Here is a 26,656-nt window from a genome sequence, read left to right on the forward strand (position 1 = left end):
TACTGTTGCAGCTGTTTTAATTTGACCTCATGTCCCTTTCTAGCAGCAAAGCCCTCACAGAAAACCCAAATCCTCGTCTTGGAGCTTGTCCTTGAGCCAGGGCAGCACTTGAAAGAGGTTGATGTGAAAGTCTCTGGCATGAGCAGGCACCTGTTGCCGCCGCCGCTGGTCTCTGCAGACATCCACTACGCCCCAGCTGATCACGCCAACCTGGAGGGGCCAGGGGTGCCATGGGTCATTGGTAGAACTCCTTCCTCCAGGAAGCACAACTACCAACTGCATCTGCGCTGACCCAGAGGAATGAGACTAGGGACCCAGCTTGGTCCTGTCCAGCACCCAAGCCAGACATGGTCCTGAGCCAGCCCATTCAAGGACTCATCCTGAGCTGAGGCAGCCTCTGCCCCCCATCCCCCTCCAGCCACATGCATTGAGCTGTCCTACTTTGGGGGGCATGCTGACCACTTGGCATCTCCCCACAGATAGGAAAGGGGAAACTCACTTGAATGAAGCGACTCCTCTTGTGAATAATTAGGGGGCCTCCAGAATCACCTACATAGGAGAGGAGAAGCTGTAGGGAGAACGACTTGGGCCTCAGGAACTTGCAGCACAACCAAGGAGCCTTCTCTCACCTTTGCAAGTGTTGGGGTCACTATAGGGAGTCACGCCTCCAGTGCAAAGGAACCTGGGGGTGACCACCTCAGAGACGTTTTTGACTTTCTCATAGCCTGGGGCCTTTAGAGCATCTCGCTCACATCCGACTTTCTGTAGGTGAGATGGGAAGCATGAAGGAGAAAAGGGCAATAAACAAAGCTTGCTTAGGGGTGCCTAGGCTTCAAGGACCTTAGGATCCCACATTCCTCACCTTTTCCCCATTCTTGATGTAGACCTCCTGCCGAACCAGCATCTTCTTTCTATCCTTGGACAACTCAGACACAAACAGAGCTTTGACATCCTTTGCAGGGAGCAGCTCTTGCACTGGACAAATGGACCGAACGGGTCATTCCCGCACCCCCCCTCCCCCAACCATCTGTTACCATTGGCACTCAGCACATGTCCCTCAGGCCCTTCCTATGAGCTAGGGACTCAGGTGGGCGTCATCTCCTGAAGTGCTTTGTGCCCTACTTGTCTCGGAATCACCCTGGTTGCACCTCCCTGAGTATGCCTTACTCTGCTGCCGGCAAGTGGTTGACCGAGGAAGCCTCAAAGCTTGACTTGTTCCCTCAGTGCAGGGGAGACAGATGGGCCTGTTAAGGAGAGATGGGTGAACTCTGGACTTGCCCCGGTCTGCCAGCCCCTTTCCCAGCCTTTTCTCAGGGAGCCACGTCTCACCTGAGAGTCTCACTATATATCAGCTTCTTCTTGAGCTTGACCAGGGCCACATCGTAGTCATAAAATTCAGGAATTTTATCTGCTTTTTTCCCATTGATGTTGTACTTGGGGTGAAAAAAGACTTCTTCTATCTCCAAGTCCTGCTTATTCCCTCCTGAGGTAGGAGGAGAGAGGGTACCTCTCTGTGGGCGGCCTCCTGCCTCTGGCCCCATGTCATCCCTAACTCCAACCAGTCCCATCCCTAACTGGTCCACCATGCAAAGAAGGTGGCTATGTTGGGGACCAGCAGACTGTGGGCTCTTGAAGCGGGAGGTGTTGCCCGGAGGGTGAGGCTGGAGCTCAGAATTGACTCATTACGTCATCCTTACCCACGCTGACCTTGATTGAGTGTTTCTGGTCATCCACCGTGAAACAGTGTGCCGCTGTCAGCACAAAGTACTCAGACACCACAGCCCCCATGCAGTTCTCATGTCCCTTCAAAGGGCGCTGGGAACAGAATGGCAGAGGGGGAAGCTCAGCTTTCAAACACCACACCTAATTGGACATTTACCCTTTCCCCACCCCCATTTCACCCTGACCTCACCTCCCACGAGTCCCTACCACCGGGACGCTGTGCTTACAGTGACTGAGATCTTGGCCTGCCATGGTTGCTTGTGGTAATCAGTAGCTTCCTTGTGCTCCCACACCATGCCACAGAGACCCAGAGTCCGTGTCTCATCTGGCAAGGAAGGAGAGTGCTGAGAACTGGGACCCTTCAAATGGCAGCACCTTTGGGGAGCAACACCTACATGTCTATAGGAAGCTAAAGCCCATGAGGAGGGAAGGAAAGGCAGGGGTGTTTTGTTTCCTTATGTCGAGAGGAAGGAGTCACTGCGGTACAGTGAAAAGTATTTGAGACTAAGATCTGAGACCTGGCTGATTTCAGGCCCAGCTCTTGCTAGCTTGTGGTCCCTTGACCCCTCTTGGTCTCAGCTTCCACAACTATAAATCAAGGGACTAGAGAAAGATTTCTGACGTCATTTGCAGCTCGGTGATTTTAATATCAGGAAGCGGACAGTGCCAGGAAACAAGAATAATGACCCTAAGGTGGAGAGGAAGAATAAGAAGGGCCTTCCAGACTGCCAGGGCTTCAGGAGGGAAGGATGAGTGACCTTGGGGGACCTGGGGAGGGCTGAGTTTCCTGACCATCTTATACCCTCCTGGTATCTTCATACCAAGCATTTGGATGAAAACATTCTCCAGGTTTTCCATGTCCTTGACTTTGAACACATGTTGCTCTTTATCTTTCTTGGAAGCCAAAGCATTGATGTTTTCTTGGTTCACCAGAGGCCCAACCCCAAACACATAGATGTCTGAAGGAGAAAAAGGAAGAGTGAAGGTCCAGGCACTGGGGTGAGGGGCCAGGAGCTGAGAAAGCAGAGCGCTGGGTCCTGGGCATTAAAACTCACCTAGATAATCTTCCCTGGGGTTTTTGCGATCCCTACCAATGTCCAGCAAGGCCCGGATATCCTGAATGACAGAGACTGGGTCCCCACCCATGTTGTGCAAACCTGCAGAAGAGAGGAACCGTGAGAGTGGAAGGAAAGAATGAAGAGGGTCAAACTGGTGAGAAGCAGTGACACACGTAGCTGGGTGTACAGGTTGGGGAGAGCATGGAAATAACAGATCACAGAGGGCTTTAAGGAAAAGGGTCCCTCCTTGTAAAGGGTCACAGGAACAATCAACATGGTTGGGGCCCTGAGCAGGGTTGCTGCCTAGGGCCCCAACCATGAGTCTAGTGTTTAATGTGGACTTCAAGGCCACACACAGGTATGAGAGAGTGGGGAGCCAGGCAGAAGAAAGGGCCCTTCTGACCATCAGTCATGAGAATGATGACATGGCGGGTGCGGTTCCAGCCTTCAGGGGGAGTGTCCCCTTCCCAGCTCATCATGCTGTACACTGCCTGGAGGGCCCTTTTGGTGTTAGTACCCGTCTTCAATTTATGATCTGTGGAAAGGGAAAGATCATCACCTCACCTAGTCCTCCAAGCCACCCTTGAACCCCAGAGGCCTACCGGCAACTGAGATCCCACCTCTCAACTTTTTTAGTTGTCACCCACTGACTTCCCTTTGACCACAAAGTGACCCTCAGCCCCTAACAGGTTCCCACTAATCCTCGCTCTCCCAATGACCCTGCTGTCCAACCATGGACTAAAAAATGATCCTCCCTGCACCCCCATGTGGTTTCACACAACATCCCTGAACCCTGTGACCCCAAAGTGAACCTCCCACCATTCCCTTCTGACTTCTGACCTTCGTAGCTAATTTTGTTGAGCTTCTCCGTGACCCACTCTGCATCGCTGCTCTCTGGTTCAGTCACTCTGATCAAAGTTTTGGCGTCTGTGGCATATGTCACTAGACCATATTTTGGCTTCACCCCATAACTTGCCACCTGAGGGAAGTAAACGGTCATGGCACTGCAAGTAGGATACTATGTGTTGGGAGAATTCAGCATCTTTGCTGGGATAGGGAAGGTCAGTAAGAGACTCAAGGGCTGACTGGTCACCTGAGGTTCACAGGGGAACCTGGAAAGGTCAAGAAATGACTTCAAGTAAAGGGGGAGGACAGAATAGGACCTAGGGATTTTCTGGAACCCTGTGCCTCAGAGGGGCTAGAACACCAGGAAGCTAGTCCTGGCAGGGCAGTGAGGTACATTCATGGTCCCCACATTCAAGGAGAGGGGGCTCCACCTTCTCAATGAAGTCTTTGAGACAATTCTTGGCCCCTGTGAAGTTGCGTGCCCCAACGCTGTCTGATCCATCCAGCACCATGTAGATGTTCATGGAGCCCGAGGGGTCCAAGACAATCTTCCTCTTCTGTTGTTCCCCTGGGTGCCACCAGAGACATTCAGGCTTTAGCACATATGGTTCTCCTGCCCCTTCTCCTTCCTCCCCTCGTTTCCCTGCCCCGCCTCCCACTCTGCCTTCAGACCTGGGCTGTGCCCGTCCTCAGCATCAACTCCTTCTATAGTCTCCGTCAGGGAAGACAGGAAGGCTTCGGCCACCTCTCCAGGGGTATCGTACATAAAGGAGTCTGGGAGAGGTCAGAAATCAGGTCAAATATCTAGGAGGGTCAGGGATTCAGTGACCAGAGAGAGGGGATGGTGGGTTTCCAGGGTGGGAAGGCTCAGAAGTGAGGATGTTCAGGGAGGTTTAGAAGTGGAAAGAGCTGGGCTGGGAGAGGGGGAAAAGACAGTGTGCTGCTGTGGGGACTTGAGGTTGGGAGAGCAGCATCTGACCTGTGGGCACGGGTCAAGGGTCACCTTGACAAGAAGGCTCTGTTCCGCTCCAAGAGCCACCCTCCTGGCATGTTCGCTGCTGGGAGCCACGCAGGATGAGCCCCCGGCTGCAGTAGTAGGTGACACTGTCTTCAAGGCGGTACTGGCTGCCCACCTTCCTTGTGCCAATGGGGATGCCTGGGTTGGGGCAGTACGACGCTGCAGAGGCATGAGACACGGAGGTGAGGGCCAAAGCTGGAGGCCCAGAGGGCAAGGTAGAGCACAGAAATTATGGTGCCAGTTCCTCAGGCTGCAGCTCTGTCAGGGAGAGGCTACCTTCAGGGAGAGGGGGGTGGCGGTGGCAATGCTTCTCACCTCCATTGTCACAGATGGCCGTTTGCCCATCCCACCGACCAGTCACTTGGCAGGTGCGATTGGCAGAGCCCCGGAGAGTGTAACCATCATAGCAGTGGAAAGAGATCTGGTCACTCATATTGTAGTAGGGGGACCGGGGCCAGTAGTCCCCATTCTCAAAGTCCTGTGGTCTTGGGCAACGAATTGCTTTGAGGGAGAGGAACAAATAGAAGTTACTGAGAGGGGAGGGCTGCCTTTTAGGGTATCCCTCCTGGTCTCGGGGTCCCTGCCCCTGAGAAATGGCACCTTCTCAGTCCCACAAGAGCAGAGTCTACCCTCGACCCCTGGAGGGTCCCTCAACCCACAGGGAGTCCCAATGCTCTGCCCTCTCCACTCCCGAGTGTTCTTTAACCGCCAGGTCTGCCTGGTACTAGGTCAATGCTTAGTAAACGTTAGCTCTCCTTCCTCCTTTTTCCTCCTCCCTCCTTCCCAGCTCCAGCCCCAGACAGCCTGCCTGGTCTCAACACACTCTAATCTCATCCTAGTCAGGACCTTGACCACCACCTGCTCCTGCCCTCTGCTGGCCTGTGCCCACCCTCACTGTCCTCCAACCTCTGCATTCTGCCTTCTTGACAATCTTTTGGTCTTGGGTCTTCAGGGTGCTCCAGGACCCCGTGGATCGGCAGGTGCGAGCCTGCACAGGATATGGGTAGAAGCCCGAGGGACACACGTACTCTAGTGCCTGGCCCTCCTTGAGAAGCCGGAAGGAGCCACCTTTGATTTCTGCTCCCTCCAGGGAGCAGGGGCTTTGGGACGTCATGTTCACACCTAAAGAGACAAGCTGATGAAGCCTGGCCTGATGAGGCCAGGGAGGGATGCTGAGGGCAGCGGGAGGGGGAGCGGGGACGCTGGCTTACCTCCAGACAGGAGACCCAGGACCAAGGACACCAGGCGGAGGCGGGGGCTGAGGTTGCTTCCCATGGTGATGGAAGATAGGAGACAGGCTAGGCTGGAGGCAGGGTGGCCTTGCCCTGCTTGTGCTGCGTGTCTGCTTGGCTCAGCGTCCAAGCTGAAACTGTAGACCTGGGCCTGGTTGCAGTCCCTTCCCCTACCCCCACAACCCCCAGCGTTTTATGCACTCTGTGTGCTGGCACCTGTGCTTCAACCTGCCCGCCCTACCCACATCACTTTCCGGAATGTCCAAGCAGGAGGGCCCCACTGAGCTGCCAGTTGAGGAACTATATGCTGCATAAGCCCCACCCTTTGCCGCCCAAGGTCCAGTCCAGGATTCTCCCTTTCAACACCTCCTCTCAGCCATGGTTCCTCCCCAGCAAGCCCAGACTGCCCCCTTAGGGACAAGAAATAAGGCCCCAGCTCCCTCCCCTGTTGACTGTTACAGAGCAGAGTCCAGCCACTGTTTGTCCAGCAGGGTCTATGACCTGCCTCCTGCGGTTCCTGGAATCATTCCTGCCTCCCCCACCCCCCAGGCAGAGGCACAGACAGATGTGGAAATCACTGATTTTTATTCATTTCATAACTGGGGAATTCCATGTGCAAGTGAAAGGAGAGTGAGTCAAGTAAAGCTGAGAGTGGGCCAGGCGCTGCCTCAGACCCTGAGGCCTGACTTACTGAGGGCGCAGGGTAAGGATGGGTCTGAGGACGGAAATTCAGACATAGGACATGGAAGAGATGTCAGGTCCCACAGGACAGCAAAGGGGTCAGTGGGCATGATTAGAGGGGCACAAAGTTCAGGACACCCTCCAGGTGCTGCCTCAACCAGGGCTGCAGGCGGAAGAGGCTGATGTGGAAGTCTCGCGGCGGTGGGATCTTGCCGGTGGGGGCTCTCTTGCGGGAGTTTTTACCAGTGCTGCCACAGGGGTTGTAGAGACCCCAGCTCACCAGGCCCACCTGAAAGGAGGCAAGAATGGGACAGGAGGCTGCCGCAGCCACAGCCACAGCCACAGCTCCAAACCCCAACCTCCCTGGTTCCTTCAAAGGCCTCCCTCATGCCCTGCAAGGCCAAGATCCTATCACCCCAGTCCTGCGAGCTTCTCCCTTCTCACCTGAAAAAACCTGAATCTCCGCTCAAGGAAAACTGCTCCTCCAGATTCTCCTGCAGAAAGAAGGGACAAGAGACTGTCACTTAACTCTTCTCTGCTCCCATGTCTTGGAGGCAGTGCACGGTGTCCTGGCATGGGTGCTGGCCACAGGTGGCCTTCCCCTCAGGAATCCAGGCTCTGGGGTGGGTGGTGGGTGAGATGCACTCACCCTTGCAGGGATTGTCATCTTCCCCAGTCCCACTGCATAGGAACTGGTCTGTTACCACCTCTCTGACATCTGTTAAATTGGGGAACATTATTTTGTCTTGGGAGACGACCTCGATACAGCTTGTCCTCTGCAGTAAGGGTGGGACAGAGGAGAAGGAGGAAATGAGCAGGCCTAGGGGACACCTGGAAGTCCAGCCAGGCCTGGGAGGAGGGACGACTCGGGGTCAGATGGAGAACGCAGCCCGAGCTGGAGGAGGTAGAGAGACATTCTAGTAGATGCCCCAGGGATCCCCCGCCACAGCATCCCAGACCTAAGACCCTCACCTCGGTCCCTGTTTTAAGGTGGATGTTCAGTTTGCCCCCATTCAAGGCCACAAAATGACCAGGAACACTCAGTTTGTTCAGAAGCTCGTTCTCTGCAGTCAAGGAGAAGGGGAGGTTGGTGCTGGTCCCTCTACCCCACAACCAGACTCCTGACTTGGGGGCAGCAGCACAGCTCATGCCGTCACCCCCAAGCCCAGGTCCCAGCTGCTCACACACCTGAAGTCCCAGCACTCACCGTGCTCTCGGCAGGTGCTGCCTGGAGGTCTCCTCAGAGCCAGATTGGCCCCCACCGTGCAGGGAAGGCAGATGGGCCTGGGGAGAAGGGCAAGGGTCACCTAGGCCCATCCTTGGTGTCCCCTCCTCCAGGGCTTCCTAGAGCATTCTACCCCAGAGGACGCCCTCCCATCCCAGATGCCGGCACCTGGCATGGGAGGACATCTTCACTTTCTGGGCCAGCTTTAGCAGGGCAATATCATCACCATAGAACTCCAGGATTCCCTGAGGCTTCTTGGCAAAGACGTTGAACTCCGAGGAGATCACCACCTTCTCAATTTGGAAGTCTTTGCCCCACTGGGAGTTGGGATCCCCTGGGAATAATATGGCAGGTTAGGCTAGGCCAGGGCTCCTAAAGGGCCCAGAGGCTAAGGACAAGGGGTGGGATCCCTGGCTGTGGGGTCAGGAACCTGGTGGGGGCCCTGCCTTACCCACGTTGACCCTCCACAGGGAACGGTCCTCGTCGGCATGGCGGAAGCAGTGAGCGGCTGTCAGGACCCACTGGTCTGAGATGAGGGACCCTCGGCAGGTCTCCTGGCTCTTGGGCTGAAGGGGAACAGATGATTTTCAGGGACTGCTGAGTCTCTGGCCCACTTTCACCTCTGGGATCCAAGCCCCTTCCCCCCTTCCTGGTACCTTGATAGTGACATGCCAGGGTGTTCTCTCCTGGGCGGAGGCATTAGCTGACATGTTTCCCACCCCACATATGGTATCTATGAGCTGGGAGACATCTGTGGGTGTGAGGAACAGATAGGGGAGGAGGCAGGTTAGGGGCACTGGGAACAGGCTCCCAAGCTGGACTCCTGGCTGGCTCCTGACCGCCTCCCAGTCTGGAGAGGGCAAAAGAAGCCCACTCACCCAGCATGTGCTCAAAGACCTGGTACAGAGCCTGTGTGTTCTGCAGGATGAAGGCGTGCCTCTCGCCGTCCTTCTTGGAGCCCAGCTCATTCAGTTCTTTCCAGTCCACATCCAGCTTGCCCACCCCGATGGCATAGATGTCTGATGGGGAGGAGGAAATCACCAGAGCCATGTGGCTGGGGGCTACCCCGTGAGGCAGGAGGCTGTGATTTGGAACTCACTGGGTCCTGCAAAGCCCTAATGAGCTGGAACCCCCTCACCTACACACCTATCTGGTTCGTTTTCTACCACTCCTCACCCTTCCCTCTTCCAGCCACATAGCCTTCTTGAAGTTCCTCGAATTTGCAGGTGCTCTCACCTCAGGCCTTTCGCACAAGCCATGTCTCTGCCTGGCTCACTCCTTCCCCAGACTTCCCACATGCTCACTTTCTTACCTTTTTAAGTCTTGACTCAAATGACACCGTCTCAGCCAGTCCTTCCTTGGCCTCGTTGTCTAAAACTGCAATGCCCCAGACACTTCCGTTCCTGCCTGCTTCATTTTATACCTTAGCACGTGTCACTATCTACTGTGACGTAAGGATTCCTTATTTATCTTGTTTAATGCCTACAGTGGGTAGAATTGTTTCCCCCCAAGAGGAAATATTCAAGTCCTAAACCCCAGAACTTGTGAATATGACCTTGTTTGGAAATAGGGTCTTTGTGGATGTGATCAAGTTAAGATGAGGACACACAGGATTAGGGTGGGCCCTGATCTGAGGCCCGGTGTTCTTGTAAGAGGGGATTTGGGACACAGAGACACACAGAGAGCATGCTATGCGATGACACAGAAATGCACTGAGGGAAGAAAGGGATGCGAAGACAGAGGCAGAGACTGGGTGATCCTGCTACAAGCCAGGGAAGGCCTGGGGCCACCAGAAGCTGGAAGAGGCAAAAAAGGATTCTTGCCTCCCGAGGGAGCTCGGTCCTGCTGACTCCTTGGTTTTGGACTTCTAGCTTCTTGAACGTGAGAGAATGAATTTCTGTTGTTCTAAGCCACCCAAGTTAGCATAATTCAGAATGGCATCCCCATGCAAGCAGGCATTTGGTCTGTTTTGTTTACAGCTTGATCCTTCAAATGGTGCCCAGTCCAGAAGAGGCTCTCCAAAGCACTTTTAAATGACTGAATGAATAAAAAGAACTCTGAACATAATATGGAGGAAAAACTTCAGATCTGGCCTTCCTCTGTAACATGTAGGCTCTGGCAGAGGAGCCTGGAGCCACCTCTTCCCACTAGAGAAGCTGGGCTCACACAACCATCCAGGCACAGCCTCTGTGTGAGTGTGAGTGCCAGTCAGACCTGCCCTACGGTGACCCACAGAGTCCGCTGTCTCCCACCCTTCACACAAGGGGTTGCAGCCCTTTTTGCTCCCAGAGGGCCCTGCTCAGAAGTCTTCCCTCAGGAAGCAACCTAGCGCCATCCAGGATGGAGCAGCTGTGGTAGGTGCTGGACAATCATCGTGCCCCTCATGTTTTCTTTGACTATTTCCCTTCAGTTCCTGCTTCTTTTTAAGAAAGTGTTTTTGAGCATTTAATCCTGGCTCAGTGTTGCTAAGGAGTTAGGGAGTGGAGTTTGGGTTTTGCTTTTCTTAGGCCAGAGTTTTAAAGAAGAATCTGTTTTTCACTGAGGGGCAGGTTGGGTGGGGTGGAACAGAAAGAAGAGGACCCAAGGGGAAAATGAAACTTGGGGGCTCAAAACTGGCTGCCCTCCATTATCTGGGGCGCTTCTCTCTGAAATTCTTTTCTGGTCAAAGGTCAAATCAATTTTTATTTACCCTGAACCCGGGGAATTGTTCTTTTAGAGTCCGCAACTGCCGAAGCCTTAGTTAGTTATCTGTATTGCTACAAGGGAAAATGCCAGGGACAGTCCCCACAAGGAGTCCAGGCCTTTTCTTCCTGGAGAGGTTCGTGGAACATAAAATGGTGGCTAATAATGACGGTGATGATGGTGGCAGCTGCTAACACACTCTGTGCTTCTTTGTGCCAGACAATGTCTGAGCATTTGCCCCCATCAACCTAAGAGGCAGGGCCTCTTAAAAGTGAAGAAACTGCCAATTAAACTGCCACAGCCAATCAAAGATGAAACCATAGTTGAAACCCTGGGTGGTTTGATTCCAGGTTCTTCAGTGTGACACTCGGCTGCCTTCATACAGAATGACACAGCTGGTGGCAGGGGCAGGGGATGGGGTGTCTCGCTAGAAAGAGAGCCAAGATGCTAGAACCCCTGGCTGCGGGCCTGGCACCCCCTGCAGGGGCAGCAGAGATGGGGGGGTGCAGGGTCAGATGCTCACCCAGATAGTCGTTCCTCTTCTGGTTGATATTCAAAATCTCCTTGATATTGTCAACAGCTGGCTTGGGAGAGCCCCCCATATTGGACTTTCCTAGAATGGGGAGGAAAAAGAATTGCTTGTTCTGGGTGGACATACCAGGATTCCCCACAGCCCTGCAGGGGTAAGGAGACATTCATCCTGGGAACCTCAACATTTACATTTCCTACCCAAGTTTTAAGATAGATTATTTACTGAAATTCTCTGTATTCCAGGCGATGGGCCAGGACCTTCATTTACTTTATTTCATTTTATTATCATGCAACCCCAGGAAGTGTGGGAATCCTCATTTTATAGACAAGAAAAGTGATCTCTGAAGGGCGATGTAACATGGACAAAACCAAGACGTCGATGACAGAGCCCAAGTGCACTACGCGGTCCTCCCTTCTATCTGCTCTTTGACATCAGTGTCCCAGAGCCACGCTCCCATCTAGCTCACTCAAGGTGACCTCCCAGGTAATGACGATAACTAACATTTATAATCACAAAGCACTCTTACACAAACTACTTAAATTTCCATAAAAAATGTATAAGGGATGGAGAGCAGCTATTATTGTTGTCATCATCATTACCATTGTCACCTTCAACACTATTTCTATTTTTTTAACACTATTTGTACTTTATAAATAAGAAACTGAGGCCCAAAGTGCCAGAGGGAGAACCAGAATGCAGGTCTTCTGACCCCATCTTGGTCCTCCTTCCACTGTGCCAGCCTCATTCACAGAGATGGGGACACCCACCATCTGTCAGAAGGATGATGGCGTGTCGGATTTCCTTCCAGGCCGCCATGTCCATAATGAAGCGTTCCCTTTGGTTATTCATCATGATATAGACACTATTTAGGGCCTCGTACATGTTGGTTCCGGTTCCATTTTCATGGTCTGAAATAGGCGAAGAGGAAGGACTCTCTTAGAAACTTCCCACCTACCACCTGGGAGAAGGGAATCACTCTATTTCCCCAACCACTGGAAATGAAAGTATCAACTGGTTTGATAAACTCAGACCTTGGCTATCCAGAGAGTGATTTGGTATCATTGCCTGTTCAGACATTAAGAGCCATTCCCCTCAGAAGTGCTCACTGCATAACCCCAATTCAAGGCCAATCTAAAGCCCCCAGATTCAAAGGTGGGCTTTACAAAGAACTTGGGGTGTGTTAGCATCTGCTGCCTACTCCCCAGGTAGTTTACAATGACACTGGGGAGGCTACGGCACCGAGCCACGAAAACCAGACCGTCTGGTTCAGGAAAGAGCCGGAGGCCTACACGATGCACTGGACATGCAGCACATTACACTAAGCCAGGAGATAGTGGGAGCTGGGATGCCCCCATCATGAACCTGACTTGGAAACTAGAGGAACCAGAGCCCCAGACCCCTGAGACTTGAATGCCACCGAGTAACTTGTCCAGAATCTGTCTGCAGGAGAGCTCCTCCCTCCCTTTTCTGTCACCTTCACTTGATAACACCCAGACCTTTATATTTGATGTTCTCCAGACAGCTGATCACTTCGGTCACATCCCGGGAGCTGTCGTGCCGGACAGACATGATGATTTTGGGCTTTGATGCAAAGGTGATGATGGCGACACTGACATTGATCTCAAAGCTGAAGATCTGTGAAGGGCAAGTGAGAGGCAGTGTGAGGGGGCCCTGAAGCTGAAGGGGAGCTGGTAAGAGAACAAGCAAAGGGCCCTGGAGGAGGCAGAGAACCTGGACTGACAACAGCAAGGTCCGTGGGCAGACACTCACTAAGAAACTGCTGTTTGGAAGAACTCCGGGAGCTGACACTTGTTGACCATCTGCTCTCTTTAATAGGCTCATATCTCATTTAATGTTCACAGCAACTCTGTGAGGGGGGCATGTGGTCCCTATTTTACAGATGAGGAAACTGAGGTTTCTTTACCTGGCCCAGATCACACCACTGCTAAGAGGTGGAGGTAGGGTTTGAACCTGTCCGCGTGATTCAGGCATTTCTCCAACTGTCCCATTTTGCAGCCTCATGGGTTAGTAAGTTACTGTAAGTCCTAAGAGAGACTCTAAGGAGCACAAAAACTGCCTTCTTTAAAATGTAGCTGGGAGGGAAAACATATATCTACCTAAACTACTTTGAAAAGCATGTTACCAAGGAAAATGTGGGCAATAAATGTAAACCAGTGGCTTCCAAACTCTTCTGTCTGCAACCCGTCAGTAACGACATTTTGAGCGCATACCCCAATATAGGTTATAGACTGATAAAGTGGACTCGTATTTGTAAGTGCATCACTACAAACATGCATAAAATATGAAATGTTTTATATTATTAAATATTGTTATTAATTGAATTTCAATTTAAATTATTCAATAGGGATACCAGTATTTTTCTGCCACACCCCAGTGGATTATTTCTGTGTACCCCTCTGTAGAGACCATTGTTCTAGATGATGAATTCCTAGAAACTAGGACCTCAGTCTTGTTCATTGTTGGTGTCCCCCAGCACTCAGCACCCAACACCCAGCACAGCGCCTGACACATAATAGGTGCCCCAACAGTGCTTGTGGAATGAAAAATAGGATCCTATAAATTGAATCCATGATTCTTTCATGGCATGCATATAATCTGGGAAGACTTCTTGAAGGAGGTGGCTGTGAGTAGGATTCTGAGGATGGGAAGGAGCCAGAGAGAGACAGTGGGTGCAGGAGGCCTCCTCTGCGCCCAGGCTCCTATTTTTCTGACCCTGTCCACCATGAGGATGGCGCTGTTCTGGAAGATGTGAAAGTCTTCTTCCGCCACACTCTGAGAGGCGTCCAGGAGCAGGTAGAGGTTCAGGTGACCAGAGCGCTGGATTTGGATTCTTCGGCCCACAGTTTCTGGGAGCAATGTGGAAGGGGAGGGTTCAGATTGCCACCTCCTGCCTGCTCTCTTGCCAAGGCGGTCAGGCCCCCCTGCCTCCCCTCCAGTAACCAGAGGCCAAGCCCCCCGGAAAGCACGCTCAGCACCCTGCTGCCCCCACCCCAAGCACTTACCCTTCTTCTTCTGGGTGGGATTGGTGGCTCCAAGCATGTGGGACAAGGAGGCGCCCAGGGCAGGGGCCACATCCTCAGGAAAATCATAAGAGTAGGGCTCTGCGGGAAGAGCCACTGGGGTCAGCCAGGGCCAGGGGTGTCGGGGTGGGGGTGTCCCCAGGAGTCTCGGGAGATTCAGGGTGGCTACTCACGGCGGCAGATGGGCTCTGTCCCACTCCAGACCCCATTGTCCTGGCACTCCCGCTCTGCAGACCCCGTCAGCACCAGATTTGAGGAGCAGCGATAGCTGACCTTGTCCCCAAGGCCAAATCGAGACCCCGTCCGCACTGAGCCCACTGAAATGCCCGGGTTGGGGCAGTGGCTTGCTGCACATGAACAAAGGAAAGGAAGATGGAGGTGAGCAGGAACTCACCTCCTCAACCTCTCGCCCTGCTTACCTGCCCTCTACCTCCAGTTGTTCCTCTTCTCGAGACCTTCAGAGCTTCTGCAGGCCCCTTGGCTTCCCCCTTGGGAGACCCCACAACTGTGCTTCCCAGGACTGCAGATAGGAAGCCTTAAGGAGGGTCAAATGTTCAGAGCTCAAGGGCCTCCGTTGCCGGTTAAAGCCCCCAGTCTCCGCCCAGGGACTCAACTCGCATCCATCCCACACACTGGGGAAGATGCCTGCTGAGGACATTGGCACTGCCTAAACCACAATGAGCCATCACTACACACCCACCAGAATGGCTAAAATGAAGAAGACAGGTAATTCCAAGTATCAGAGAAGATGTGCGTTCACCGGAACTGTGTTACATCACTGGAGTATCAATCTGTGAAACCACTTGCCAGCCGCCACTCAAACTAAGCATGGGCAGACCGGGCACCCAGAAATTCCATTCCTACATAACACACTCAAGAGAAACAAGTGCACAGGTGCACCAAAGTCACGTCCAAGAACGTTCGCAGAGCTTTACTCCTAATGGCCCAAAACTGGAAATAACCCAAACGCCCATCACCAGGAGAATGCATAAGTCAAATGTAATATATTCATGAATAGAACTACACAGAAGTAAAAATAACCAACTGCTGATACACAGGACAACATGGATAAATCTCACAGACAGAATGTTGAATAACGGAAGCCAGGTGCAAAAGGGCACATTCTGTGTGAGTCCGTGTGCAAAAGTCATAAGAAGAAGCTAAACTGACCTGGGGAGACAGAAGTCAAAAGAATCACTACCTCATGGGAGGGGGCAGGAGTTTCCATGACGTTGGACATGTTCTCTGGGGGGTGGGAGGGGGGTGATTACATGATGGGTGAATACATGTGTAAAAATTCATCGAGCTGCATACTTAAGATATGTACAATTTACTGTAGGTAGATTACACCTCAGTTTTAAAATAAATTATATTTATATTTGCATAAATGGCTATTTGGCAGAGTCAAGGGCATGAGTAAGGAGCCAACAGCCAGGCCACATGGTGAGGGTACAGTCCTGCCATCTCATGGACTCTGTGTCTTCTGTATTATGTGCTCAGAACTGTGGTCCAGGAAGCTCCCAAAATGCACAGGCCAATGTGACTGCAGGGACTCCTGGGACCCCACTTCTGTCCGCAGAGCCCCTCACCACTCACAGGGGCAGTAATAACCATGACAAAAGTGTACGTGGCGCTTATCATATTTCAAGGGCTGTTCTGGATACTTGGTAATATCTGCCCACTTAACCCACGTGACGACCCCATGCAGTCAGCACCCTTACTATCCCCACTTTACAGATGCAAAAACTGAGACACAGAGAGGTTAAATAACCTGCCTAAAGCCTGTCCACGTCAAAGCTGGCCTTGGAACCCAAACTGGCTCCAAAGGCAAGGCACTTCAGCATAACACTCGATTGGCTCTCAGCATATTGTTCGTCCCTGCAATCCCATGGCGCCTGAATACCAATCTTGCTTTGAGGCATTTGGAAAAGCTAGACAGTGTGTGGAGCCTTTATGTTGGATCTGAAGCTTAGAACTGACTCCCTCGGACCAGGCTCACTGCAGGCAGGTGATGTGTCTTAATTTACCAAAATCCAGGAATATTATTTTGGCACTAGGAGCACCAGGCCCCTGTCCCCACAGAGGCTCCCTGGACACACATCTGGTCCCAGGGTTCCTGGAAATCCCCAGCCCTCATGTAGACATTAGTCAGGGCACTCACCGCCATTGTCACACACGGCCGTCTCCCCATCCCACATGCCGTTGGGGCGACACTGCCGCACAGGTGAGCCCCGTAACATGAAGCCATCCTCACACTCGAAGCTCAGGTTGCCGCCCACAGGATGGGACCCCAGCCGTGGGGTATACATGCCATTCTCAAAGGAAACAGGTGCTGGGCAACGAACAGCTGGAGAGAAGGGGAAGGGGATACAGGGATGGACAGATAACAGCTGGGTTGGGCATCCAGTGAGTGACATTCAGCTTGGATGCATGGGGATAGCCAGCTGGCTGTCTAAATATTAGGTCGATGCATGTGAGATTGATGCTTTTGGCAACTGGTTAAACACTGGCAATTTCACACAGTTCAACCTAATAGATTGATAAATAGCCATTTATTTCAGCCCCCTGAGGGCCATGGTCATCCCAGCCCCTCCCCTGGGGTCCTCAGATGTCCCACAAGTGGGTAACTAAAGGGGTAATGCCTGGCACAACAGGAGACTCCAAGACCATCCAGCGTCCTTTCTGAATGGTCAATACTGTGCAGTCAACTGTTAAGTGTTTTAAAAATCATCCCTGGCTTTAGCACCCCACAATCTCCATCAAAGCCTGCCTCCAATGCCTTGCTATGGATGTTAATATTTTCACACTATTTTGCAAAGCCCCATGGAAACGCAGCTCTGTCATCCCTCCCACACTATCCAGCCAGGTTAAGCCCCACCCTGAGCAACTCCTGAATGGAGGTTCCTAGGTGGCCACTGGCAGGGTGCCCTGAGCAAAGTCCTGGGGAGCCTCACGTTTGCAGACTGCCTTTGTCAGCCGGGTGGATCTCACGGTCCGCCACTGTCCACTGCTCGAGCACATCCGAGACGCCGGGGATGGGTAACGGCCCAGGGGACAAGAGTAGATGAGGACACTCCCAGCGGCCCAGCCATGGCTGAGGGTGAAATTGCCACCAGAGATTTGCACGTTCTGAGGGCAGGATGGAGGGGCTGCATCCAAGCCTGTGAGCATGGGCACACAACACAGAAATGAAGAAAAGAAGGAAGGCATAGATGAGAAAAGGAAAGCAAGAGAGGCTGTCTGTTTCATGCATGGAAACTCAACCCGGTAGCACGCACGTCACCCCCAGGACCCCAACATCCCCCTACCCTTGCTCCTACCTGGGTATAGGGGCAGTAGGCAAAGGAGAGCCATTAGTGGGTCCATGGTGTCCACTTTAGGGGCAGGGAGAGGCAGAGAGCAGAGAAAGAGAAAAGGTCATCTGACTTCCTGAAAACCAGAGCTGGCTCAGCAGCTGTTTCATTAATTGGCAGAGAAGGAAAACTAGGGAGTGGCAAGGGGGCCGGTCGCTTGCTGGGAAAAGTAGTCAGGGATTAGGGACTGAGTGAGGGGGTGAAACATGTGCCCTCTCCCCCTAATTCCAACATATCCATCAAGTCCGTTGATCTCCACCACAGCCTTGATGTACGGTTCCCACCCTCTGCCCCCCTCACACCATGTGGCCACACATGCATACACACACACCCTTACATGCCTCATCTAAAGCACACAAGCCCACAAACCATCCAAGATATTGCAAAACCATTTATTTAAATAAACTTTCAGTTTTCTTTTGGGTTTTGCCAAGTGGATTTTACTTCTTGAGAGCCTGGGATAGTATTGTCTTCTTGAACTAAAACTCCAAAAGATTGAGACTAATTTTCTTAGAACTTCTTGATACATAGGAGTAGCCACAATCTTTTTCTTCCCTGCTACTCTTCTCCAGAGAGAATCTAGTGATAAAAATGAAATCAACCCTTAGTTTTGGAGACTGGGAAAATGTTTAGAACATTTTTACAGAAAGTCCAGTAGATAAAATTTCCAACTTATAAAATAAATAAATTTGGAGATGGCTACTCAAAGGAATAAAAAAGTATTTTGGGGTTTGAATGTGCACTTAAAATTGTATGAAATGCAGGAAGCAAAGAAACTCTCAGCCAGTGTGTTAGCTTCCTCATCCCACAGAAGTCTCTTTAATACTTTGTCAAACAATGTGAAGTATAAATAAATAAGATCAATTAAAAATGAAGATGAAACTTCTCTCAAGTCATCGAGTAAGTTTGTGAAAATGCTTTTGATTTATAAATAACTCTTCAGAAACCTACATACACAAAGTGGGGCCCCACATGGACAGCACTGACTGAATGCAGAAAAGCTGACACCCTTGGTTTTGGGGGTTCTAAAGCATCTGCTGTGGCAGAACTGCTGGTTCCTTCCCCAAATCCAGTATCTGTTCTTTCTCCTCTATATTAAGAGATGTTTAGCAGGACACACAGTCACCCAGCTAAAGACTACTTTTCCCAGCTTCCTTTGTAGCTGGTGGTCAGGTGACATGGTTCTGGCCAATAGGATGTGTGTAGAACTGATGTGTGTAACTTCTGAATTATGCCCCTAAAATAAAAGGGGAGTATGTCCTCTCTCTTCCTATGGACCAGATTATAAATCTGATGGTGATTTGAGAGCAACATCCTGGGGATGACAGAGCAGACAGAGGAGCCTAGGTCCCTGGCACTGTTTTGGTGTCATACTAGCCCTGCCCACCTACTTCAGTTGTTACAAGAGGGAAATAAACTACCTTAAGGGAGGTGGGCATTAGAGATGTTCACAAATATTCTGGCTTTGTCTCTTTTCAGTCACATAGTAGGACTGAACTTTCCCACCCACTTGCTTCAGCCAGTGACAAGTGAGTGTGAGTGACAGGTATCACTTCTAGGTTGCAGCTTTATGAGCCAGTGCAGAAATTCGCTCTCTTTCCCTCTGTATGGCAACATGAGATGGTGGCTGCTCCATCAGCCTAGATCCCTGGGGTGACACCAAAATCAGAACCCCCGCTGACCCTCAGCAGATATGTAATGTCAGCAAAAACAAAACAAAAACCAAACCTTCGTTGTTAAAATCCACTGCATTACTGTTGCCACAGGGGAGGAAAAAAATGTAAGGGCTTAAGAAAATGATTTCTTCTTTCTCGTAATTCTGTGGGTTGACCACGTGGTTCCTCAGCTACTCTTGCCCAAGCTCACTCATGCAGCTACAATCATCTGAGAGTACAGTTCAGCGGGAACAGTAGGATGACTGGAGCTCGCTCTCCCCTGGGCTTTCATCTCCAGCTCCTTATAGCATGGCAGTCTCAGGACAGCATTCCAAGAGGTCCTAAGCATGAGCAGCAAGATCCCTTGAAGGCTATCCTCAGAAGTCACATAACATCATTTCCACCATGTTCTGTTGGTCACAGCTAAAGGTGGGGTAAACTCTACATTGCAAAGAGGCATGCACACCAGAAAAGGAGGGATTTATGGTCATATTTTGCAAACTATTTACTATGGTAACCAAGATTTGGGGGTTGTTTGTTACCAGGGCATAATAAATCCTCACCTGACTGAATCCTTAACCCACTGAATTTTGGGTGCCTCTTTAAGCCACTGCTATGGACTGAATTGCATCCCCCTAAAATCCATATGTAAGCCCTAAGCCACGATGTGACTATATTTGGAGATTATTAAGCCTATAAAGAGGTATTTAGGTTAAACGAGGTCATGAGGGCAGGTCCTGCTCTGCTCTCTCTCCCTTAAAAGGCCATGTGAGGATGGCCATCTCCAAGCCAAGAAAAGACCTTTCACCGGAAACTGAACATGCTGGCACCCTGATCTTGGACTTCCAGCCTCCAGAACTATGAGGATAAATCTCTGGTGTTTAAGCTACCTGATCTGTGGTATTTTGTTTTGGCAACTCAAGCAGACAAATACATCCGTCCAATTCATATCTAATACTTCCTTTAGAAAAAAGGGCCTTTCTTTCATGAGTTTCTCCTAATATTTGTTGAGTTAAATAAACTTGGCAGAGTGTGTCAGAACCCATTCTTTCTTCTTCCTTAATGAAACTCCCAAGTTTTTCACTGAGTCCACAGAGTATGCTCCTAAGGAAAGGAGTATGCTCCTCAATTTTACTTCTTCCCTTCCCATTGGCTGGAATGCCACCCGAGACCACAAGGTGGAAGTCACATGTTCATAATGACAAAACAACAAAATTAAAGAAACCCTGCTCCCCAAAAGTAGGGCGACCATAACTGCCCCAGACTGCTTATGCTCATACCATTTAAGCCACTGTTATTCTATCCCTATTTTAGCAATCCAGCCCATAGCTAACTAATATACTTAGCCAGAAATCAATATCGGAGCCGAAGGCAACATCCAGGGACACATGTTTGTCTGGATATAACCTAAACTGCTATAATAAAGAGAACCCAAAACATGGTGATTTAAATAAGATAGATGTTTACTTCCCTCTCAAATAAAAGCTTCAGTGTAAGCGGATAGTGGGTATAGCAAGGTTAGTCCTGGCTGGACGAGCAGAGGTGCTGGACGAGCAGAGGTGCTCGTCCCTATCAGTCAGGCCCCAGGTTCCTTCCATCTGTGGCTCTGCCATACCACTGAGAACTGTCCTTGGCTGGGCGGTTGGAATAGGTCTCCATCAAGTCTGTGTTCCAGACCCAAGGAAGTAGAATGAAAAAAGATACAGGGACAAATAATGACATGAAAATTCACCCAACTCTTTTATTCTTATTCCGTTGGCAAAAACTTGATTATACAGAAGGCTAAGCAATATGATCTCGAGTTGGTCTAATATGTGCCAGCTAGAACTCTAACACTATATGGAAAGAGAATGGATTTGGGGAGACAACAAGCAATGTGCAAGAGGAGGTCAACTCTGATGGGAAACTGCCCATGGGAGCGCCACATTGCATAATGGCAAACCAAGCTGAATAGAGAAGCAGTGGGCCACCAGAGATGGTTGACTGTTCCAGTTCTCCATGAGGCCAAGTCCAATGTGGAAGGACCATGACCTGAGAGCCTCTGGGCCTACCAGGTCTTTATTCCCCTCTCTATGCTCTCAAGTAGATTTTCAGTAGACCCCCATTTGGTGACTGTGACCTCGGCTTGTCCATTTTTTGCATCATTAAAAAGTCTGGCAAATGCGACTTGTGTTTTTACTCCAAATGGAAGGAAGGGGGTAAATAATGCCTAAAATGACAGACCTTCCAATTCTGCCAGCTTCTTCCCTCTTGTCCAAATTTCTTCTTATCAATTCAAGGCTTCTAATATCTACTTTCAGGGGATCAATTCCAAAGACAAGAAATCAACACCCCATATTCTGCAACTCATCCCTTATTCACAGGTTAAAGAGAGGAAATGATGGTGTGATGGCTTCTCAGGATGCCTTACTAACTCCCACAGGGAGCTCAGCACCTCGCAACTGAAAATGTCATGAGAAAAGTGGTTGGCAGATAAGACGGGCAGGGCCACTGTGGTGGGGTCTCCATTTGGCCAGTCTACTTTTTGTCCAGTCTGGACACTTAGACATGCACTTAATTAATATCCTAGGATCTGCCACCCTCGACCTCCCCCGGCAACTGCAGAGCCGACTCCCATTTTCAGATCAACCCCCAACTAACCTGACCTGACCTGGTTCATAGCCCACTGTGTGACTTTAGCTGAGGATTCTGCATCACTCAGTGAGGCTCTTTATGTTTGCACATCCCCCACTCAAATCCATTGGGCCTTACCATTGGGACATGCCACTGTTTTCCAATAGCAGCACCTCTATCTCTTTGCTTGAGGGTTTCTCTAGTGTCCTCCTCCACCTGTGCACAGAAATGCAAATACCAGAGAACTAAGGCCCCCTGAAAGCAGCCCTCAACCTGTGACTGCGTGGAATGGGTGTATAAACACCCAGCTCCCTCGCTCTCCACCCTGGGATAACTCTGATGTGCATGTCTGCACCACTTCCAGGGTTCCTCAGTGGGACTAATGTCACTCACCCACCATGGTAAATTCACTTGATAACACACCTTTGACTGACTGCCCGCCTTCTCTACCCTGCCTTACCACTCCCTACCCATGTTTCCTGGGGCCACCTCCCAAATGCACTACTTGCACTTGAATCTTCATCTCAAGGGCTGCTTCTGGAGGAAGAAGACTTCATATTAACCAGAACTACTAGGTGCTCTCCTAAACCCTTTATATGTAGGAGCAACCTTAATCTTCACAACAAGCTGATGACACAGGTTTTATTATTAGCCCAACTTGACAGATGAGGAAACTGAGGCACAGAAATGTAAATGACCTGCCCCAGATTCACACAGGTACTGAGTGGCAGAGCTGGGATTCAAACCCAGGCAGCACGACTCCTGAGTCTATATTCATAACCCTTATGCTTTAGTGCCTCTTCCTAACATATTCCCCGAAGTGGCTCTTCTGAGCTCCTGGAGTTCCCCTCAAGTCTCAGGTCCACCCCCAACCCCTTGCTCTGCGCCTTCCCAAGCCCTGTCTCCCCCAGGCAGCTGCGTCTTGCTGCTCCCTCTCCTGTAACACCTTCTCCTCAAATCCCTCGTCTGCCAGGAAGCTCTCGCTGTCTTCCAGATTCTTACAGGGCATGTCCACAGGATTTACTGCCTTCCGTTATTTGCATGCTTATCTCAACTTCCCCAGAAGAAGGATCCCGGGAGTTTTTGTCGAAACAATAAATTCCTTGAGTAAGGCCAAGGGCAACCGCCTCCACAGTCCTACCCTCACTCCAAGTAAATAGCACCCTTTAGGTCAGTAACAAAACTGGCTTTGGTTTCTATTCCTTCTATTTGTTTTTTATAAAAATATTTACATTGGGTCAGACCCCACCCATTTCCCCTAACAGGCCACTGCTAGGGCATTTAGTACACACACCATCCCCCATCCTATTATGCACTGACCTACTGACTTTGAACTAATTGCCCAAATGTGACCTTGAGACACCTTTATTTAAATCATCCTTAGAGCCTCAGGAAAAGTTAATGCCCAGCCCCTGGTTTCTGTCTCATCCTCAAACTACTCCAGGCCCCTGGGCCCCAAAGCCTTAGCTACCCTGCAGGCTCAGACTCTGGAATGGGAGACTGAGACTCCACTCCTCACAAATCCACTGCACAATTAATTCCTGAGAATTAAGCAAGGCATTAAGGGTACAGTAGGGACCTCCCAAGAAACAGGCCTGTCCCTGATCTCCTGTAAGAAGTCACATCTCTTTCAGGTGGAAACTCAGCCCCTTGGGAACAGCAACATCTAGGGTATGCCAGTGTGTCCATCTTCCCACACCACAGCCCTTACCTCATCCTTGTCCATCCCATCCCCCTGGGGTTTCCATGTCCTGGGGGCCAGTGGTGCATATTATCCCCTCTCCCCCACTTTTTACTACCTCTGGGAGAGGCTGCCCTGCATACCCCAGGTGAGACGGTGGTGACCAGGGCTCATGTACTCAGGGTCAGCTGGAAAAAGGCAAGGGTACAGATGGCCTCTGGCTGGAACCTCCCTGGCTCCCTCACTCACCACCACCCCCACTCCACTCATCTGGACTTAGCTTTGGTGGGAAGGGGGACCTAACTTCCCTCTTCTGCCTTTTCATTCAAAATGCCAATCTAAGAGAGCCCAAATAAATTTTTAAAAATCATAAATAAAAGAGGAAAAGTTACAACCAACACCACAGAAATACAAAGAATCATTAAAGAATACTATGAACAGGGCCGGCCGAGTGGCGCGTTGGTTAAGAGCTGGCTTGGGACGCCAGAGGTCCCCAGTTCAGATCCCACATATGAGGGCCAGTGACACTGCCCTCCACAGCTAAGATGCTGAACAACAACAGCTCAACCTGGAGCTGCCGGGAGTCGTCGGCGACAGCATAGGCTGCAGCCCCTGTGGCAGTGGGTTGCCATGGGCTACTGTATGTAGCCAGCAGCCAGCGTGAACAGCCAGCGTGAACGGCCAGCAGCCAGCGTGAGCAGCAGCTGCCGCAGTGAGCGGCCGTCCAGAGGCCGGCAACTGATCTGCCTCGCCCGGGAAGAGCGCAATGATGATGCCAACATGGGCCAGTGAAGCGACATCCTCCACAACTAGACTGAAGAACAAAACGACAGCAACTTGTCTGTTCCCCTTCCCCCAATTCCCCAGCACTGTTCCCATCCCCCCAGTTCCCCAATAAAAATCTAAAAAAAAGAATACATTAGAGGACCAGCCGAGTAGCTCAGTTGTTTAAGAGTTAGCTTAAGAGAGCGAGCTCTGAGCAACACGGCTGCGGGTTCAATTCCCATATGCACCAGTGATGCTGTGCCCGAGCTGAGCTGCCACAAGATGCCAACAGGTCGCAGGATGGCTCAGCTGGTGAGAGCATGTGTTCCTAACAACAAGGTAGCCTGTTTGAGATGGTGGGTTAGGCCTGCTGGCAACTAAAAGACTGAACTCGGCACCTTGAGCTGAGCTGCCGCCCAAGTGGTTCAGGGAATAGAGCACTCACTCTTAACAATGAGGCTGCCGGTTCGACTCCCGCATGGGATGGTGGCTAAGCCCACCCACAACTAATTGAACACAGTACCTGGAGCTGAGCGGCACGACTGAACTTGAAGCTGAGTTCGCTGCGCCCTCCACAACTAAGATTGAAGGACAACAACTTGGATGTTCCCCTACCTCAATTCCTTAACACTGTTGCCATCCCCCAATTCCCCAATAACATCTTTAAAAAAAAGAAGAAAAATACATTAGAGGGACTCAACCATAGATTAGATGAAGCAGAGGATCGAATTAATGATTTGCAAGATAAGGTAGCAGAAAACAGCCAATCAGAACAGCAAAAAGAAAAAAGAATCCAAAAAAAAATGAGGATAGTTTAAGGGGCTTCTGGGACATCGAGTGTGTCAACATTCTCGTCATAGGAGTACCAGAAGGAGAAGAGAGAGAGCAAAGAATTGAAAAAGTGTTTGAAAATGACAGAAAACTTTTCTAACCTATCAAAGGAAATAGACATAGAAGCCCAGATACACAGAGAGTCCCCAAGAAGATGAACCTAAACAAGACAACACCAAGACACATCATAACTAAAATGCCAAAGGTTAAAGACAAAGAGAGAATCATATATATATATATATGTATATATATATATATACATATATATATATATGTATATATATAAATAAAGATTTTATTGGGGAATTGGGGGAGGGGAACAGTGTTGGGGAATTGTTGTTCAATCTTCATTGTGGAGGGTGCCAGTCGCCATCTGGCTCCCCTTCCGCAGCTCGTGACCTCTAAGTTCAAGGTGCTGTGTTCAATGTTAGTTGCAGGTGGGCGTAGCCACCATCCCATGTGGGAGTCAAACCAGCAGCCTTGTTGTTAAGAGTGCATGCTCTATCCACTGAGCCATGCGGGCGGCAGCTCAGCTCAAGGTGCCGAGTTCAGTCTTAGTTGAGGGTGGACGTAGCCCACTGTCGAACAGGCAGTCTTGTTGTTACACCAGCTGAGCCATCCTGCCACCTGTTGGCAGCTCAGCAACAGCTCAGCTAGGGTGCAGCGTCATTGGCCCATGTGGGAATCGAACCGGCGGCCCTGTTGCTCAGAGATCGCGCTCTCAAGCCAACTCTTAACCAACCCAGCCATTCAACTGGCCCAAAGAGAGAATATTAAAAGCAGCAAGAGAAAAGCAGTTATTTACCTATAAGGGAGCTCCCATAGGACTGTCAGCTGATTTCTCAACAGAAATTTTGCAGGCCAGAAGGAACTGGCACAAAATATTCAAAGTGATGAAAAGCAAGGACCTACAACCAAGATTTCTATACCAAGCAAGGCTATCATTTAGAATCCAAGGAGAGGTAAAGAGCTTCCCAAACAAGAAAAAGCTAAAGAAGTTCGTGACCACTAATCCAGTATTACAAGGAATCTTAAGGGACTTCTTTAAGAAGAAGCTGAAAAAATAAAAATAGAAAATATAAACAATAAAATGGCAATAACTACATACCTATCAATAATTACATTAAATATAAAGGGATTATATGTTCCAATCAAAAGACATAGAGTGGCTGAATGGAGAAGGAAACAAAACCCATACATATGCTACCTACAAGAGACCCAGTTTCAACTGAAAGTAAAGAAATGTAAAAAGATATTTTATGCAAATAAAAATGAAGAAAAGAGCTGAGTTTACAATACTTATATCAGTTAAAACAGACTTTAAAACAAAGGCAATAACAAGAGACAAAGAAGGACACTTCATATACAGTAGCCAAGATATGGAAGCAACCTAAGTGCCCATAGATAGACAACTGGATAAAGAAGTGGCACATAGATACAATGGAATATTACTCAGCCATAAAAAAAGAATGAGAGCTTGCCATTTGAGACAACATGGATGGAGCTAGAGGGTACTATGGCAAGTGAAGTAAGTCAGACAGAGAAAGGCAAATACCATCCTATTTCACTTATATGTGGAATCTAAAAAACAAAATAAGTGAACAATCAAAACAGAAACAAACTTAGGGGCCAGCCGAATGGCTCAGTTGGTTAAGAGCTCGCTCAAGAGTTTGAGCTCTGAGCAACAGTGGTTCGAGTCCAGCCCGAGCTGAGCAGCCACT

General features: G+C 50.1%; 1 protein-coding gene across 3 annotated transcripts; it reads right to left on the bottom strand.

The window, feature by feature from the left end:
- On the bottom strand, positions 1 to 17,485 carry CFB (complement factor B). Of its 3 annotated transcripts, XM_019626635.1 has the most exons (33): positions 17,358 to 17,467; positions 16,992 to 17,198; positions 16,199 to 16,384; positions 14,211 to 14,384; positions 14,020 to 14,118; positions 13,730 to 13,863; positions 12,493 to 12,631; positions 11,764 to 11,904; positions 10,988 to 11,077; positions 8,661 to 8,801; positions 8,439 to 8,533; positions 8,234 to 8,348; positions 7,951 to 8,116; positions 7,765 to 7,841; positions 7,530 to 7,621; positions 7,207 to 7,333; positions 6,838 to 6,846; positions 4,960 to 5,145; positions 4,630 to 4,803; positions 4,299 to 4,400; positions 4,058 to 4,194; positions 3,621 to 3,759; positions 3,184 to 3,315; positions 2,778 to 2,879; positions 2,544 to 2,681; positions 1,950 to 2,047; positions 1,698 to 1,815; positions 1,330 to 1,483; positions 1,168 to 1,244; positions 863 to 975; positions 630 to 762; positions 500 to 549; positions 1 to 210 (listed from the first exon to the last, which is right to left on the bottom strand). In XM_019626635.1, the coding sequence occupies exons 1-33, from the start codon at positions 17,401 to 17,403 to the stop codon at positions 55 to 57; spliced, it is 4,047 nt and encodes a 1,348-aa protein (XP_019482180.1). In that variant the 5' UTR covers positions 17,404 to 17,467; the 3' UTR covers positions 1 to 54. The 3 variants fall into 3 exon arrangements, with proteins under 3 accessions (XP_019482180.1, XP_019482178.1, XP_019482179.1); XM_019626633.1 differs by lacking the exons at positions 6,838 to 6,846; positions 7,207 to 7,333; positions 7,530 to 7,621; ... (12 more) ...; positions 16,992 to 17,198; positions 17,358 to 17,467 and adding exons at positions 5,551 to 5,766; positions 5,856 to 6,168; XM_019626634.1 differs by lacking the exons at positions 1 to 210; positions 500 to 549; positions 630 to 762; ... (11 more) ...; positions 4,630 to 4,803; positions 4,960 to 5,145 and adding an exon at positions 7,002 to 7,051 and having other exon boundaries at positions 6,445 to 6,846; positions 17,358 to 17,485.
- Between the last annotated feature and the right edge of the window lie 9,171 nt (positions 17,486 to 26,656).

This window comes from Hipposideros armiger, unplaced genomic scaffold (assembly GCF_001890085.2).
Source record: "Hipposideros armiger isolate ML-2016 unplaced genomic scaffold, ASM189008v1 scaffold_687, whole genome shotgun sequence".
Taxonomy (NCBI): Eukaryota; Metazoa; Chordata; class Mammalia; order Chiroptera; family Hipposideridae; genus Hipposideros; species Hipposideros armiger.